Below are 19,235 nucleotides of genomic sequence, written 5' to 3'. Positions count from 1 at the left end.
GTTGTTAATTGATACAGAGAGCGATATAAGACAGTAATCAAAGTAATAAGTGAATGTTATATCATTTATTCTCTGTAGAATGAAAAAATAAACAGCATTTCTTCAAATTTGGGAAAGGCTATCTCTGAGGTAGTGTGAGAAAGATCCTGGGTGATGATAAAGTAGTGAACTACAGATGAATTGAACAAAATAGCTATTGCTTTTCTCAGACTGTTATTTCCCACTATAGAGATGGCTATCACATAAAATGGGTATAATAATAACAACAATAATAATAATGGCCTGTGTGTCTCTGCAGTGTTATGCCCAGTTCTGGAGCAATTTAGGATAATGCTAAAGAAGCTAAAGAAAACACTATAGGGAAAACGAGTGGTATCTGTGATTCTGTGAACGCCATTATTCACCAAAGTACTACCATAGTGGATAACTCTTCATTTGGTTCGGGGAAGTATGTCTGTAAGCTGAAGGAGAGCTGTACTGAAGACAAATTAAAGTATGTCTGACAAGATCACTAAATCACTGAGCCTACTTTAACCCATCTCTATATTCTACATCAAGCCATTTTTTATGTCTAGTCTCTTAACAAAAATATCTATTCTTAGCAAGTCATGCATGCCTGATTACCACCAAATTCATCCATTAATCTCCCTAAATTAAATGATTTTCCACCTAATATTCCATACCACTAACAACATTTTTCAAACTGATAGATAGCTGCACTGATAAGCCACTAAATAGAGTATATAATAAATGTATTCAGTTCCACTGCATTAAAAAAATCCCTCTGGCTAACTGTAGATAAAATCTCAGTCTGTTTTATGTGCTTTTTCCACTTAGTGCATATTTACACATTACTTTGAAAGTGTAAATTGTTATTTATGTGCTAAATACTATAGCAGTTATGACCTAAGCTGAACAAATACAACTACAAATTTCATTTCAAAACCTAAATTGTTTCGGCTTCATTTTAATTTAATACCTACGCACTCTCCTTGCCATGAATAATGGCAAGCAGCAACCCATATTAGTCTCTGTTTTTTAATGCCTAAGTGGCTTGTCTGCAAGGAGACACTGGAAAGTTTAGAAAGATCAATTCAATTAAAGCTTTAAAAAATGCTTAAACTACACTGACCTAAGGCACCTTTGCTCCTGAATGAGGATTTCACTTAGACTCAACACACTTAAATTCATATACATCAACGTTACATTTTCAGTTGATTCCCTGATAACTTTCCTGAATGTTCCTAAATCAACAGCTGTTTTTGTAATATGGTCTCTTTTACCTCACTAAATTTACCATGCTTCAGTCAATCCAAATCATTTAAAATGAAATCTTTGACTTTATTCAATTATTCAATCTTTCTTTACATTTGACGATTCTTTCCTGACCACCATCATTCCGTAGTTTTATATAATGGCCTTTCCTAGTGTTGTGCTCTTTGGAGACAAAGATAGGTAGGTAGTTCAGAGACAGGCTGTAGTTTCTTTTTATTATACAGAGATGGAACAACTGAAAACATGTTCTAATTAAAGCACTCAGGCCAGATCCAGACGTGCAGGCACATGCAGTTTGTGGCCCTGCAAACCTCTTTATGGTGCCACAAACTGCATGCCTTGCATGTTAAACCATGCATAGCACTGCTAATTTGCAGCATCAGGGCAAAGTTTGCTACCAGGATTTTCTGGTAGCAAAACAAAACAAAAAAAGTTTGAAAAAAGTGGTGCAAAGCACATCAAGTGATGTTTGCTGGGACAAATGTGGAGACAGCCCTTGGCTGCCTGCTCCCCTGTCTCCGCACACTGTGGAGCCCCCATGCTGTGGCATCCTGCACTCCAATCAGCTGCTAAGCAGCTGGCTCAGGTGCAGTGTGCCTTGAGATTGGGGAGCAGGCAGCTCTGGGGTACCTGCTAGCCCCATACTGAGGTACCCCACACTGCCTGCCCTAGCCAGTCCTCCCTGCAGCACATGGAGCAGTGGGACAGTGTGTCCTGCTGCAAAGCACGAGCAGGGGTGCAGACTACGGCAGAGAGCAGTGGCACAAATTTGGGCTGCTACTATTTGTGCTGCTGCAGTTCCGCATCTGTGCTCACGTGGACACAGCCTAAGAGTTTACTTTCATTTGAAAGACTTGGAGAAACTGTACCTGAGCAAACAAAGCAATGGATACTTACACTGACTGAAAATCCTTGAAGGGCAGACAAAGATTTGATATCCAATCCTGCAAATTCTGCCTAGAGTTCTCCCTTCATCTACTTCTCTCACTCCAGTTTTGCTGATCCTGGCTCTCCTTTCTTCTTAGTTTATCACTTCTATCCTCTCCCCATTTTTCTGTCCTTGGCTTACCTTCCTAAAACTGTGTTCTGCCCTCACCTTTCTCTTTATAGTTATTCCTGTTCTTTCTCTGGCAGTTAACCTCATTTTGTGAAGATTTGTCCACTGTAAAACATACTGTGATAGCTTTTCTCCAGAGTTGTAAAAAATATTATCAAGAAGTGTTAGCATACTTTAAAATAAGTATGAGCTAGATAGGTTTCATTAGATGCTTTCAATCACATTTTCATCTGCCAGCATGGTACTATATATCTCTGCAACTTAGCACTTTTTCACTTAATAGTTCTGTAGCGATAAAGAGCTTTTTATCTAAGATTGTATCCTGATTTTTAAGGAATTGTCTCGGCTGCTGTAACATTTCAATCACTTATGGACAGATTCTATTACCCTTACTCTCAACCAGTAATACTTTACCTTAAAAGTAGTCCAGTGAACTCGAGAAGAACTGCTCAGGAAGTAAAGTACCACTCAGTCTGAATAAAGTCTAGGCTGTATTTCGTTGTTATTGTAAAAAAATGCAAAGCTTTGAGTGTCCCTCTAAAGAAACTAAGTATTATGTAGAAAAACAAATGAATCGCAGTAATTTTTCAACTACACACCTACATTGCGGATCATACAAAAGCAACCAGGAAAGTTCCTTCAAAGATCTTGAACCAGTATTCCTGTATATATTTTATATTCTATTCTTCCAAAGTCTACCAAGTAACTGCAGTCACTTCAGCTGAAAATGGATATTTTGAGTGTTGTGGAACTTACTAAGGGTCATCTCAAACTGTTTAAGCTCAAATGCTTCTGTAATGATGATATAGTGTATACAGGAAAAGTCACCGTGTTCAATTGCTCTCAGACTTGCATTTTCATCTGTGTAGGTGAGGTGGTTCAGTCTTTAAGAAAAGAAAGGAAAATAGCAGCTAGAAAAAATGGCTGACTCAGTACCTACTGCAGGGAATTACAAAAAGAAAATTATGAATCTCTATTTGGTCGACAATATATTAATTTCAAAGATCTTAGTATCTTTAAATAGAGAGGTCCATGCAGTTGAAAACTTACTCATTAAAGAGTGGTGATAAGTTAGCAATAGAGACTGTTCCTTGCATGCAAATATACTTTGTCTCTCTCTCACATAAACGCACACATTTTGACTCCCAGCTGCCCATTTTCCTAGAATGTATTTAATTGTACTGCAGAGAGTCTCCATTTATATTAGGAAGCTGGTATTTCTGTAACCCTTGGCCTCCACTATGTGGGTGTAACTTTTACATGTAGAGGTAGCCTGTTTACAGGTCATTGAAGCACACTGGATGCAGGGCTCCACTGTTTCTTTAACCTTGGCATGAGAAGGAGGTGATGTGATCAAAACCATACTCCAGCTGTTTTGATCCCCAGGTGGCTCCTGGTACTCATTGGATAGGAGGCTGGGTAGGTCTCAGGGCCAGGGTAGAAGTGGAAACAATACACAAAAGCCCACCACCCTCATTTAGGATTGACCTGGAATAACATGGTTGTTCCAATCTGTAGCAAGTCACCCTACCAACTGAGCTACACAGCTCCCCAACTTTACATGTAGCCTACACAATTCTCTAAAAAGCTGTGCTTTTTGCTTTTGTATGACATTAAATTAGATGAGAACCAAGACATTCCATTTTTTAATAATAACATTTTGACTTTAGGTTTAGTATTCATTTAGGTTTTTTTTTTTCCATCATACAAGCTAATGTTATCCTATCCTTGATACACTGATAACCAGAGTGGTGACAATGAAAAGTAATTCATGTGCTTGATCTTGCGCCTCATTCTGGACTTGCACCAGAAATCACCCCCAATCAACCCAGCTATAAATAAGTACCTGGGTTTACATGCCAGTGGCCCTAACCACACTTGTCTGATCGGTCAGTGGACGTGCAGAGAAACCTCTGACATCAATGATCACATTACAGAAGGGAAAGCTAACACTGAGCAGCAGTATTTGAAAATATACTAAGCAAAATTTTCTTTTGATTACTGTAAAACTAAAGTACATGTCCCTTTGTATTTTTGGTAGGTCCATGATTTCTATTGTAAGAAATTAGTTGATGTTTTTGCTTTCTGCAGATGCCAGTGTATTATTACCCATCTGGTCAATACGCTACCTCAGCAACTCAGCAGTACAGACCCATTGCCTCAGTTCAGTACAATGCACAGCGGAGTCAACAAATACCACAGACTGCACAGCAAGCAGGTATTTGCATCTGTTATTCTTTTCTTTGGTAGTTCATATTGCATTTACTGATGAATCTGCTGATGATATTTTTTGGGGCTTCAAAATGCTAGAATTGGAAATTTGCCTTTTTAAGTATGTTGCAACAGTTTGTGCTAGGAAGTCAAAGATGGAAAGGCGAGCACATTATAGCGATGTCATCTTGTAACCAGCATATGCCATGTGCTCACAGCATTAATACTTTAAACAGTGGACCTGAAGTAGGGCAAGTAGTATGGCCTTCCATATTTCATTTTAAAGCCAAATGTTACAAATAATTTCCTTCATCCTATGAGCTTTCTAAACATTTTTAAAACAAGAAACCAGCAGTGGAAGTGTTCACAGAGTATTGTGCTCTACATAGTTGAAAGTATATTAGTTATATGAAACCAACCAGTGGAATTGCAGTTCCTTGCTAATACTCCACTATTTCCAGTCTTTCTTTTGAGCTGGGTTTCAAGAACAATGCAGGCAAAGAGGTGACCTATGGTATCCACTTGGATTAGCTTCTTGAAATGTGCAGTTGGAAGGGGGGCCGTTACACTGTAAGAGAGTGAGTAGCAGGTCTCACAGTGAACCGGTCTCTTTTCCTACTGTGTCGTGTCACCCCTAGTTAAACCAGATTAAGTGGGAGACAGGCAGAGTGGGACTGATGTGTGTTGATTTATTTGTGCTGGTGAGAGGTTCATTGCATTCCTAATGAATAAACGGAGCTTCTGAAAAATCACTGATTGTCTGTTTCTCTGGTACAAACCTCCCCTGTGCCCTGTCTCAAACAAGTGTTAACTATGGTAGGAGGGATTGTTTCCCTACAGGATATACAATTATAAATGTGCCAAGTAGGATGAAGCATTCTGTTTCTCTATATATTATTTATCTGGCTCCAGAACTATATATGGTTTGGTGGAATTTCCTACGAATTTTGCGGCTTCTGGAAATATAGGTTCTCTACTAAGTTTTTTCAAGATGAATAACTAGCACAGATCTGAGAGATGGAGAAGACCTACGGGGTCATTTAACCCATATCCCAATCTCTAAAATACCACTACTGATATATTTGTTACACTTTGTGAGGTGTTCAGAGAAACAAAGTCACTGAAGTTACTACAAATGTTATTATAATTAATTTGAATGGTCAATAACTTGTTTTAATGCCATCCTATATTCTAATAAAATTGGCACTGGTTTTTAGTCAGTATGGATGGTGGGTGACTATGCCTGATTTCTTCACTATGGATGAACATATGACCGAGAGGGAGATGTAATACTTCACAAAGGCCATCTATCTTGTCTAATTTCTCTTGTCTTACAGTCTGGTACCATATACATTATTCACACACAGTAGATCTTCAAATCAAAGTGCAAATTGAATTGCATGGAATTATCTGGGTCTGCTGGGTTGTTGTGAAACCATATTTATTGTATCAGTTAAATGGCCCATCAGTAATGTAAAAGTTATGGTAAATAAAGTACACAAGGACTGTTTTGAAATTCCTCAGCAATTTTTTTCAGAACAAATTCAACTATCTGATCCTGTAGATCTGATTTCCAAATGTAAAGATATACTGTAGCATAACAGGAATTACGTTTGGGTACACATTTCAAAGGGGTGAAAAGGTCATATTTTCCCATATATTTTTCTCATTGCTTTCTTTTCCTGTATCCATAGATGAAGGAGTTTGAAAGAATTCTCAGTTGAGTCTAAAATTTCTTCCTTCAGTTGACCATCACTTTGAAATATTATTGTTACGTTTTGTACTAATACTGTGACAGTGGCTCAGTATTTCTGTACTGGTTGCATAAAACATTTACCTACAACTCAGCTCCTAAGACTTGCCTTCAGATTTGGCTCTTTTAAATGGATTTTAACAGTAGGCTTGATTGCACTGTTGCAAATTGATACTTGGGAACCCAAAGTCCCATACAAACTCATGCCATCCTCACTGCTTCCTTGGTATTTCTCCTTTTCTTCTACCTACAGTCCCTTGAGCAGTCCAAACCTATGATCACTGATGTCAGAGGGGATTGCAGTAGCAGGGAGGCTGTTGTGTGGCATTATGCCCATCGCCTCTCCTGGAACTCCAGCATGATCCATCTGAGCAGAAAACTCTCTGCTTGGGGAAGCAGGGAGTATAATAAAAACCTATATTTTTTCTTTTGATTTCTATAACTGAGCCAGTTCATTTCCCCTGATGTCCATGCCATATGATGGTAAATCTCAGCATTACCTGTGTCATATAACCTGAATCAATATGGTTCTGTATCTTGCTATCAACTTACATTTTGAAATATCTTAAAATACCTCGAAGGAAGTAAGTAGATGGTGACAGAAGCTTTTCTTGGGGATTTTCTTTGCCACTAACTATATATATGTTTCTCATATTTTCCCTTATGTTCAGAGTCAGCAAATAAATGAGTACAGATTAGATTGAATATTCAGATTTTTCATGTCCTTTCACCTCCCATGGCATTTAAAAGTCACTAACCCTTCAGAATTTGTTTGATGGATATAAATGATGCTGGGTGGAATCTAGCAAAATAAATTCACTCATGTTACAGCTGCCCACCAGAAACTCAAACTGGGAGTGGGCGACCTCCCTGGATACCCATTCAACTATTTCAAGAACGTACACACAACTCTTTAATCCAAAACCTTTCTGGGTTGGTTACCCAGAAGTGCCAGTCTAAAAGCAGGCTTCCTGCAGCAGAGCGGGAGATTTACTGTTTTAATGCACAAGTAAGGAGCTGGAGAATAGCATGTGAGCAGACTGAGAAAGAGCTGTTGAGAACCAGGACAATTTGAATTAAAGACACGGAAAAAGTAGTGGCAGCAGTAACGAGTGCAAGCTCAGGATGTAGAAGAGTGGGCAATGGAAGCAGACATGAATGAAAAGGTAGTTGAAAAGATGATTTCTGAAATTGCTTCCCAGAAGAGTTATAATACCTGCAGCTGCTGCTGCTGCTGCTGCTGCTGCTGAGAGAATTGCTGCAGTATAGATAGGCACATGGGAGACCATGCCGTGGGGCTACCAGCAGAAGAACTAATACAGCAGATTGAACAGGGAGACACTGTAAATCTTGAGAGCTCAAAGAATGTTTTTATTAAAATAAGAAAGTTTACTAGTAAGACTTCAGAAGATTTCATAGCTCAGGCAAACTATTGAGGATCTGTAGTTTTCCCACATTGCATTGCAGAGGTCAGAATTTGATCTAATGCCAACAATTTGTTTTCATTTTTCTTAGAAAAGGTCTCTTTATGAGTGGAGCAATATTGATGACTTTTACAGCAAACAGCTAAAGTAAAATGTCAGTACAGCATCCTTAATGGCTAAGGGAGTCTGTATTCTCTCATGGTTCTGGAAAGAGAGTAATATGAAGTTTAAATGGCTCCAGGGCAGAAAAAAAGATGAGCTCACCTAAAATTAGATTAGGATCTGACAGCAATAAATCATTTGGTGAGAGGGATGAGAGCTTTTGATTTTTTTTTTTTAAATTTTTTTTAAGAGTGCTATCTTGTCTGTGAGAATAAGTGACCCATTTCTAGGAGGAGTCTGTTTCACAGAAGATTTTACAGAGCAGCAGGGTAGCCCTGCCTCTGAAGTACTTTGTTGCATTTCATTTAAATAACTAATTGACTGCTCTTCTTCATTGCATTCCTCCTATGTCAGTGTTTAAGCCCAATCCTGCAAGGTGCAAAGACATTTGAAGTCACTGAAAGTCTTGTCATTAACTTAATGGGAGCAGGGACACATCTGTAGCTGGTTCACTGTAGCATGCAGAATACATTTCAAATGGGTCATTAGGATTTACTTAATTTATTTTTTTCAGGGCCAATATGTCTGTTTAATTTTTTGTGTACGATGGAAAGAACATCTTTGAGCTTTTTAATGGAGCAATTGGGGGGGAGTTAAATTAGAAATTGGCATAAAAAACATAAACAGGTCTGGGTTCAAGTGAATGGTATATTATATGCCACGACAAAACATTTCTGAAATTTTTTGAATATATTAAAGAACTTTTCAGATATATCTTAGTATTCCTTGAGGAATGAACTACATTTTAGTTTCATTCTAGCCAGTGTTCATTGACCACTTTTTAATTTTCTCTCATTCCACCATTATATCAATAAAAAATAGGTTGACCTCTTGAGCAAATAAATATATCTGTTGTTACTCCATAGAAGGCCTCACTTCTTGACTGAGTTAAATGAAGAAATATTTTTGCATTCCCATCAGACAGGACTCTATAAATTGTATCACTGCCACCATCAGCAAGTATTTTATTATTTAATATTGGTCTCTATGTTAGTAGTTTGGAAACATTTCAGCTTAGTTCTTGTCCTTGAATGGAAAAGTAGACCTACATTTAGTAATGACTTGCAGTTTACCATGACTGATGAAAACAGGAATTAGGGTATTTTATATTTTTTTATCTGTGTATTTATATTGTTGCTGTTGGTGATTGTGGTAATAATGCCTAGCATTTTGAAAATATTTTTCATCTTTAAAGTGATTTACAAATATGAACCAGTTAAGCTGCCCAACCATTACTTCAAAGTAGGTAAGTATTATTTATTACATGCATTCATAGATGAAGATACTGAGATGGACAAGTTGCATGATTTTCTCTGGTTTGGTGAATGTGCCCGGCGCTCATATCATAAACATCCCAAGCATTTTTCAAGTATGACAGAGCTTTACTGCAGGACTTACTTTTATTTTCCTTTTTTTCCGGTGTATAGATTTACCTGGTAAATAGTTTGGTTTATTATATATCTTTCTCAGACACTTTGCTATAAACAGTAACTAAACCATACAGTGTATGTCTTAGATCCATAATAAAGACAGTCTACTGAGCAAATTAGAGCTTGAGGAGTACCATACTGGCAAACCTTTATAGAAACATAACATGTCCACAGAGATTAACACAGGCCTTGTACAATTGGATTTTTGTTCTCTAATTCTACCTTACTAATGGTTTTACGATTTCTTATGTAGCTGAGAACTAAGACATGTTTCCATTATGATTCATTTCAGTGCTCTGATCACATAAAGTAGCCAATTCCTATTCAAATCTCCCTGCATTACTCTGTGTTATCTTTCCCTTTTTCTTTTTTAATCGTCTCTGCTTTTTCCTGAAAGCAGAACAATTTACTATGTACAATAGCACCTCTGACAAAAGGATGTAATTATGTGAGGCAGATATATATTTGAAAACTACATGGATGTAATGGTTCCTTTCATGATAAGAATGCATGGATATTCTATAAACAGCAAATGTTTACCTCAAAGGAAAGGTAATATTTCTGTTGTAATAGCATATTTTTAGCATTTATAGCTTCCAGTAAGAAAAAAGGTTATTGCCTCTTTAATGTTGCTCTGAAACAGGTTTTAAGCAGGGCAAGATGTACCTTAATGGAGTCCATAAATTTGTTTAACTAGAATAATTGAGTCAAACTGACAATGAGACACTAAATTTGAGTTTAGTTTAAGCATTTCGGTGTCAGCATAATTGAAGGGTTTTTATCTTCAAATCCCTTTTACTCTGCCTTGTCTAGTCAAAGCATCTCCCACAATAAACTGACACCTCAGCAGAGGGAGGGTGCACATGCAGAGTTAAAAAAGCGGCTTGTCATCATGGTCAGTGCAGAACTTTATAAAGAAAGATTGCAGCTTTCTACCTTCATTTAGCAGCCTGTCAGGATGTCATGGTCCATGACAGATTTGTTTATGTAGTTCCACTATGTTTTACAGGGTGTTCTTTGCTCTTGCAGCAACAGTGAGCAACTTTTTATAGCTAATTATCCACAGAAGGTAAATCCTCAGTGGCAATTGCTGACTGTACTAATGAAACAAAATTGCACCTTAGGTGTCCATTTATGTTTGATAATCAAAATTGTAAGGGCTAAAATTATCGAAGAAATATTGTTACCTATTGAGGATGCCCCATGAGGTACATCTCTTGTTTTTATGATGGCTTGAATAAAGAAGAATGGACAGCCATCCCACAGTTTTTACAGCACCGTACCTTAGTACTATCTAGCAGTACTTTCATTAACCCTGGCATAGTCCTTTACAACTTCCAAGCATGTAGGCCCAGATTAAAAAGAGGATTTGAATGCCTAAATTGGGAGATTGGTGGAATGCAGGTGCCTAAATCACTATCCTGCAAACCCTCATTTGGTTGTCATCTGACCCTGACAGTGCCTCTGTTGACATACGTTCCTCAAGCTCCTCAGGGTTTACTTCTATGCAGGCTCAGACACATCTTAGTTTTGCCAGGGCTCAACAACTCAGTACCTTACCTCAAGTCAATCAGGATTCTTTAAATAGTAGTCTTCTACTTTTCTCCCCTTAGATCTAGTGGGTATGCACTGAAAATGTTTGTAGCATGTCTGCAGGATTGCACTGCACCCAAGGCAGTCATCACTTTCTGTTAAACTCATCTGGAGAGGAGGAACTGGCCTTGTATCCATCAGATCAGTGGCTAAAGGAGTCATGGTGTGGGAGACCTAGGTTCAACTCATTTCTGTGCCTCAAAGGAGTGTGTCATCCACTTTCCTGGCTAGCCAACAGATCGCAGACTATTGTATATGGGGACACTCTCCAGCCATCTGGCTGAAGTTATTCTACTGTCCATGACTCATTAGGCCAGAGGGAAGAAGCAAGGACAGCCTGACTCAGTTGCCTAGTGTCTAGGACACTCATAAGGGGAGAGTCCTGGGTTTTACTCTTTGCTTGAATAATTACTTCAGTATTTTATCAATAAATCTTTAATTGTGCCTAAGCAGTTCCCCTCTACACTTGAGTGTCATAATCATGAGGCTAAAGACTTGCACTCTCAATATCCCCCCACTCTCCCTCCCCAATTTTGTAGCCCAGTATATCTTTAATTCTTTTATGCACCATGGCACAGCTTCAGCAGGAGGGGTTGCATCCCTCTATCACAAAATAGCCAATAACCTCTCTATAGGGCATTCGTAGGCAAAGCAGAATTCTGGTTTTGACAATGGAATATTCAAACACTGAAAATATTGTGTTGGTTTAAACTCTTAAGGGCAAGAACAATTTACATCTTGCACTATGTCTTAGTTAACCTCTTTCCCACAAATCTTCTCACAGTTGCTGTCACCAGTGGTGCTTTGGTAGTAGTAGTGGTCTGAGATGTGCCAACACAAAATGCCTGCTGGCATCTTAAACCCAGTGTTCTCTAACAGTGTTCACAAGAGGTCTAGACAACGCTTTTGTTGACATACCAGTAGCAGCTGGTGCTTTTTTTTGCAGTCGCACTATCAATTGTATGGAAATTTTAGGAAGGGGATGGCTAGTGCAGACAAGGCTTTTATGTCTGATATAATCCTATGCCCATTGTTTGCACTAACAAACATCAAATGCACATTGAATGTACACTGGACACCTGCAGTATGTGCTTAAATTCTTGAAACTCAATTAATAGAAAATGTCAAACAAACAAAATCATTTAACTGTAGATACTGCAGCAGAGTACTTGCACAGCAGGTGACAATAACAAAAGCTCTCGATTTGTTCGCTAGAGCAGGGAAACAGAAGAGAGATATAACTGGGGCAGTATGTTGAGTCCAAACTTGATAAAAGGAAAGCTCCTGCTGATTTCATATGAAATCTGTTAAAATGTTGTTGAAGTTGTTCCTCCCAGCCCCACTCCAGTCCCTCCAATGAAGCAGTTTTTTTCTGGAGGAAAATGCAGGAACATCAGGTCCTAGAAGCACAAATCCAATTATATGTTTCTTCAGACTTACCATCCTAAATAAAACAATGAATACAATAAAAATATTTAGAATTGTGTGTTTTATGTTTCTAGATCCAAGGAAATATTTTTAAATAACAGTCTTCTTCTAAATAAGTGTCTTCCTCCAAAAGAGAGAAAGAAGCCCTCATAACTAAGACTCAATTTGGAAGAATTACACTGTTAGATATGTTTGTAGTCATGTCTCTTTTATTGTCTTATTCCCACTCTGTTTTCAAATGACAGGACGCAAGGTGCACTCTCCAGGTTTCATTGAGACAGCCTTTCTGAATATTCCCAAACAAAGGAGGTGGTTTCCCTGGCAACAGGAAAGGTTTTTGAAACCTCTCCAAATAGTTCCTCATCTTTCCTTAGGTCCTGTTCCATTCTGCAGTTTGCCCATTATGCACCAAAACAGGCAGCACTCCTGCAGGAGGAGCCAGCTGAAATGCACAGTGGTTAGTAGCAGCCAACTAAAAAGTGAATTTGTTCCTAGAACAGTGGCTTAGTTGTTTCTGGTAGCTCCTCTGTTGAATTTAATTTCCAGTTGGTATCACTGGTAACATTATGGGCAGTGGACTTTTATGCTACAAACTTTGTGGAGGATTTTATAATGGCTAATCAGAAGTAAATTAAGGAGGATAGCTTCAGCCTACAGTCCTAAAAACCACTCTTCTAAAAGGATCAACACTCAAATGGCTAAGCAGTGGTGGTGTTGGTATTTAAATTGACATTAATAGCATTTGTCCTAAATAGGGGTCCGTTTAAACCACTTAGGGTTACGTTTTGCTCCACCTATTAGATGCCCAAGTAAACTTAGGTGCTTGAGTGTAATCCTATTCCAGCTCAAGTCCCTGAAAAATGGTTAATAAAAGAAGGTGGGTTAGTCCACACCTTTTCTCCTTTTTTTCTCTCCTATAGTTTAGTTATAAAGCTAAAACGAGGGCTTGTTACAAAATGAATTGGTTTTAGGGACTTAAACAGGTTTCACTTGGGTGCCTAGTATGTGGAATAGGATCTGCCACTTAGTGTGCAGACAAATGATGCACTTACTATGGAGCATCAGTATCAGATGTGGGACATCCCCATTTCCAGGACAGAGCCAACCTCTGTTAGGCTTGGGGCAGCTCCAAAGTGGTGCAGTTGAGTTGTAATAGATTTTATGCTCCATCCCAAATGTGTCAGTCTTGGCATAGCAGACTTTTGGGATGGGGCATAAAATTCCTCAGATCCCAATTGTGTCATCATCTTAATGTCTGCCAGGGGCCCCAGACGCTCTACAGGCCTGTGCAACCAGAACTACTTAGCACCACTTCTTGTTGTGGTTAATGTAGCCTCTACAGTATAGTACTTAGAGATGGAGATAATTAGCTGGAGTGCAGTGCTAAATGCTGCTTCTTACTCAAGAGGTAGTCTCTCAGCAGAGCGAACTACCATATTTACTGAAATCTTAGATGACCCTGAATTTAAGAAGACCCCCCCAATAATTGGATTTATATATGAAAAATTTATAAATTTGTTATCATTTTCCAGGCATTGACAACGCATAGGGAGTGCATGCAGGTGCACATGCGCACTCTGAGATTGGCTGCTGCTGCCAGCAGCGTCTGTGGGCAGTCTCCACTTGCCACACTTCCATCTCCCCCGTCGATGCTGCCAGTGGTATCTATGGGCAGTTGCCAATCACCGCTCGGCACTTGCCCCCCCACTGCTAACACCACTGCAGCCGCCTGTGGGGAGTCCCCGCTCACTGCTGCCACGCACCCACTGCCAACACCGCCGCAGCTGCCTACAGGTGGTTGACATGCCCCCCACGCCCCCCAGCCTCAGGAGGCTTGAGGCATCCATGTTTCCAGGTATAGAATCTAATTATTGGAGGGTTAAATTTGCCTTATAAGTCTTAAATTTGCTCTGCCCCTCCCCATCCAAGCAGTGGTTTGAGGGTTCAGGTGACTGGAGGAGATCAGGCAGCCCCCTCGTCCTCTGCCTCCCCCATTTCTCCATTCGGGCTTTCTGTCCCCCTTACACCCTTCAATCCCCATCTCCCTACAGTCTCTGCCCCCTTCCCCCCGACTCTGTACAATCTCTGCATCTTTTTCCTCCCCTCTCCCCGTACCATCAGACACTGCTCAAGTTCTGCTCCCTCCCTGGAGCACAGTACATGGAAGTGCAGCCCTTGCCAGGCCATGCATGAGTAGTGGTGCTGCTGACGGGCTGGGCAGAGGCCAGTGTTTTCCTGTGTTCCATGCCCAGGCAGGAATCCAGCTCAAGCTGGAGCCAAGCTGCACCTAATAGTAAGGGGCAGAGAGGGGGTATAAACTGCGGAGGACAAGTAGAGGAGGGGCAGGAAGCTGCTGTGGGTCTGAGTCTGGCCTTGACCTCGGCTTAGAAACAGTCAGTGGTGCAGGAGCTGCCCCCCCTCTTCCCCCCCCCCCGCAATTCCCCACTTTGTATGTGAATCTAAGATAAGGGGATTTTCCCCACATGCCAAGTGGGAGGGGGGAACTTCATCTTAGATTTGAGTGAATATGGTACGTTAGTTGCACTGACACTAAATCTTGAGAGGCATAATTAATGAGCCTGAGTTAAGTGGCACGTATAGCTCAAGGCTAGTTTCTGAACCTGTAATAGTATAGCCATTTTGACATGGCATCTAGCAACATCCTGTTGTATTGTCTCAGAAGAATTTCAGGGCAGAATGGTGGCTTTCATGCTACTTTCATGCCCTCCCAAGTTGGGGCTCCTTTGAGGATTAGAAATGCTCATGGTATGACCTCTAAGTCCCTAACAGCCCCTAGCATTTATCACAGCATTAATATGTTAATCACACAATAAATTATAACAGGCCACACGTTCAAGCAAATTGGCGTGCGATAAAATGGCATACCAACCGCAAAGATGTTGTGGCTGGTTTGTACGGCACTTTATTTTGGACTTGTGGCATGTTCTTCTTTTGGAAGCACTGCAAGATCTTGGTATTTAGGGAGGCATTTAACAACCAAAGCTTGGTTGAGATGTAGTTTAGTAGATCTTATATTGTTTTATTTTATTTTATTTCTGCCCTAAGCCTTTACTGGGAAAGGCTTAAATCACATAACTAACTAAATAGATAAATGTTAAACCTTGCCATCTAATTTGATTCAAGGCAGTGTGGCAAGACTTTAAATTTGCCATCCTGTGCAGAGCCTGGGATCATGATTCTGGGCTCCCCATACACCAGGATCTTACAACCTACACTGCACACCCTAGCATTGGGGACCTGCTGGGCTACACGGCCATAGCTTTAAAAGTCTCAGTACACATGATGGTGTCTGAGGAATTTTATCCCAGGTACCAAAACCACACCTCCTGGTAGAGGTGTGGATTTTTGGAGAGGAGTGGATTTTAAGGCTTTGTCATGTGCATGTCTGGCATGGCAGCATGCACTATTTTGGAGATCCAGGATAAAATTTGCCACATCCCAATTGGATGACTCAATTAACACCTGCCAGCAGCCTTAGACAACTTAGTGGGTGGTGATATATATACCTAATTTATAGGGTCCTCCTGGGTGTGTCATGTAAGCCACAGTGGTGCCACTCCAGCCTCAGTATTCATTTATGCTACAGCTTGCAATATCGTCCTTTAGAAGCATGATCTCTGCCCTAGCAAAAGTCTCCCCACTCTGGAACTGGAGTCCTTGTGCTAATATAGCTCTTATATCACATAAAGGACAACCCCCCACCACCACCACTCCAAAAGGCAAAAAAGAGAGCAAGAGTCATTACCTCTCATTTATATTGAGCAACAAACAGATCCTGCTTCAAACTGCTTCTGATCTAAATAAGATAAGTGGCAAGTGGAGTGCCTTACCTTCCCAATGCTCTTATCCTCCTTTCATAGATGGGTCCCCATCTCTCTGAAAGTGGAGTTCTGTTGACTTCAGTGCAGGTGCAGAAGTCTGCCTATGTCCAGACTGATATTGGGGATATATGAAAGACAAGGTTTGTGGAAACCTTTCACTTTGACTTGCTGCTTTCAAGGTGCAGAAAGGTGGTAAACAAAACTCCATATTCTTTCATTTCTCCTGTGTGAAGCCAGTAAGTATCCAGGCAATATCAAAGTAATTAAAATTTAAGGATTAGTAGGCCATTTTACAAATCCCTGTGCTATTTCATAGCATAAACACCATGAGGAACATCAAATCCTTTAAGGCTGGTAACCCTCCTAACAATTGGAGCTGGACACTTAACTAAGAGCTGTTAGAGAATACAGCACACATTTTTTACATCGCACAGGCCTAGGGGGAAGTTAATTTAAAGTTAATGGGAAAAAAAATTAAGCATGTGAAAGTGTTACTTATTTATGGCTTATGTGACTAAGCTGTAATATGAAATATTCAATTATTTAAGGCAGCTGGAGAAATTGTGGGTTTTTTCTTCCCATGGACATTTTTCTCCTCAGACCATCCTTCATTTTCCTTCATTTTTTTCATATAAAATATATTTAAGGGCTTAACATTTTAAGGGTTTGGTCAGTCAGTTCATGCTGTCTATTTTTTCAGACAGCCCTTTCAGCCCTTCCAAGAGCCCTGTCCCCTTGTCTGCAAAGTCCTAAATACCCTTACTCTCTCTGCCTTCACAAGGAGCTGGACATAAACAGAAGCCAGCAGGACCATCACGTTTGTCCTACCATATATACCCTTCCAAAAATTCCCCTTAGAACCATCATTTAAATGTCCCCCCTTCTGTCTTTTTAGATATTTATTTGGTTGGTTTTTATCATGTCCCTCAAATGAGCATGGGTCATAATGGTGAATGTGCTTTCACTAGGAAAGAGCAATAGACATGTAAGCTCTGGAGAACATTTTGACAAGAGTTTGTTGCAGCTTTTCATGCAAACTGAAAGATCAGTCCTACGAAGTTTTGAGCCCAAGTGATACAAAAATATGGCAATTTTTAAGAAAGAATTATGTGATGTGAAAGGACCAATTCGGAAGTCTACCCCATATTCTGCTTCCAGTCAAAGCTTATCTTCAGTCTTTAATCAAGAAAAACTCTAATTGCAGAGGTTTTTGGCTGAGTTTGGGCTGCTGCGTTCCCTTCCTAATTAAAATAGATATGACCTCTTTAACATTAATTCCCCTCTTAACTGATGTCAAGGTCATGTTTATAGAGAGCCAGGGAGATACATTATTGCCAAGCATTGTACTTCTCTGTAAACATTCATTACCACTGTCACTCTCCCAGGAACTCTGAACTAACAGGCAATAAGCTGAAGATGCCAGTGAAGCAAAAACTGAGAACACCGTTGGGAGCAGCTCCTTATGCTTATTGTAGCCATTCCATTGTTGCTTTGTGAGCCTTTCCTCTGGATGCCAGAGATGATTGTTGAACTGATGCAAAAGTTTTAGAAATTAAACACTCATAGGGAAAAATGATCTTCACTGATTAAAAAAATGAGACTGGTTACATTTCTACAGCACCTTTAAAATCAGGCTGGGTATTTGCAGGGTGCCATCACTCTTTTAGAGATGGGAAAAACTGATGCACAGAAATAAGTGATTTTGCTAAACCGGGCATAGTTTGCTCATCTCAGTTAGGATTAGAACCATTCCTCCCAAGTCCCAGTCCTATCTATGCTTTAGCCACAGGTTCAGCCATCTTCAGCAGTACAATTTGTGTTTCTCTTTGTCTGCCTCTGTTAATTACCAATATATTTTCACAGGGTACTACAAGGTGCAGTTAACTATTCTTGGCATGTTTCATGTTAGGGTCATATTATGCAAGAGAAAAATATTGACCAGGGATTTCTTTGACTGATCATCTGTACCTTATAAAACTATAATCTTGTAATACTCTGAGCCCAATTTGTTCATGGGAAATTCTAAAATACAAATAGCAAAATGTCCATAGGGCACTGCATGTGACCCCAGTCCTGAATCCAGTTCTGCAGAGCTCTCCTTAATTTTCATGGGGCATGGTCCATTCTACTGGACTGATTGCAAGATAACACACTAAATGTGTACAACAGTTATGAGATAATGGGAATTTCACAGACGTACAAAAAGACTGAGTTACTATTTAATGTTCCAGGCAGGTGCTGAAAAGGCAACAGAGAACATGTATACACAAATTAGCATACCAGCGTTGGAAGGATGTCTTTGTGTTATAAAACATAAAAAAAAAAAAGGTGAAACACTCACATGTGCATACATACACAGTATCTTCACTATTTTAGAAACCACCATTGTAGTAATACGTGACTGAAGATGCTGTCATTCAACAATAGTCAGTAAAAGAAGCATCTTTTAACCTTGATGCTGTTAGCAGCTGTTTAAAAATGTGTGGGAAAAGAGGCACTCTATTACATATTATGCTTTGTATATTCACATATAAAAATGCCAAGGAGAATCTCTGTGTTCATTCTTTTCTTAGTCAAATTTGCAGTCAGGTTAAATGAATATGCTACAATCAAGCTCTCATTTTTCCTTTTCTCTGACCAATATGAACTCTGGAGGGAGAGCACAATTAATTTGATCAGATTTGTCTACCCTCTCTATCTACTCAGACCTGATTAATACGTAATGTGAGGGTGCAGGCATGTTTGAAATGCATCAGGCAGCTCATTTAAGCTATAATATAGCCCATTGTGTAAATATAGACTAGTATGATTTATAGGAGAAACAGGTGCGAGTGTGTGAAAGAATGGTTTGCCTTAGAGACTTATTTGTAATTGACTAGTGAAGTGGCATATGCTGCTGTTTCAAGACAGGTCATAATTAATCAGCCAGAATCTCTTAATATACCAGAAAAAAATCAGGAACTTACTTAGTATATCTAGCTGATAGGGGGATGAAGTGCATCACAGAGGTGAAAGTGGTTGGCCTCCTGTGGTCAAACTGGTTTAATTTCTCCTGCGTTG

At 39.7% G+C, this 19,235-nt stretch overlaps 1 protein-coding gene across 14 annotated transcripts in view; it reads left to right on the top strand.

The window, feature by feature from the left end:
- Positions 1–19,235, top strand: part of ARPP21 (cAMP regulated phosphoprotein 21) — a 268,867-nt gene that overhangs the window by 210,586 nt on the left and 39,046 nt on the right. For all 14 annotated transcript variants that reach the window (XM_090050296.1, XM_090050299.1, XM_090050301.1 and 11 more), the window contains one exon: positions 4,424–4,550. In XM_090050296.1, the coding sequence (XP_089906422.1) occupies positions 4,424–4,550 (127 nt within the window). The remainder of the gene's footprint in view (positions 1–4,423; positions 4,551–19,235) is intronic.

This window comes from Crocodylus siamensis, chromosome 5, assembly GCF_052110815.1.
Source record: "Crocodylus siamensis isolate JL-2025a chromosome 5, ASM5211081v1, whole genome shotgun sequence".
Classification (NCBI taxonomy): Eukaryota; Metazoa; Chordata; order Crocodylia; family Crocodylidae; genus Crocodylus; species Crocodylus siamensis.
The sequence above is the reverse complement of the archived record's forward strand: the minus strand, read 5'-3'. Positions and strand labels throughout refer to the sequence as shown.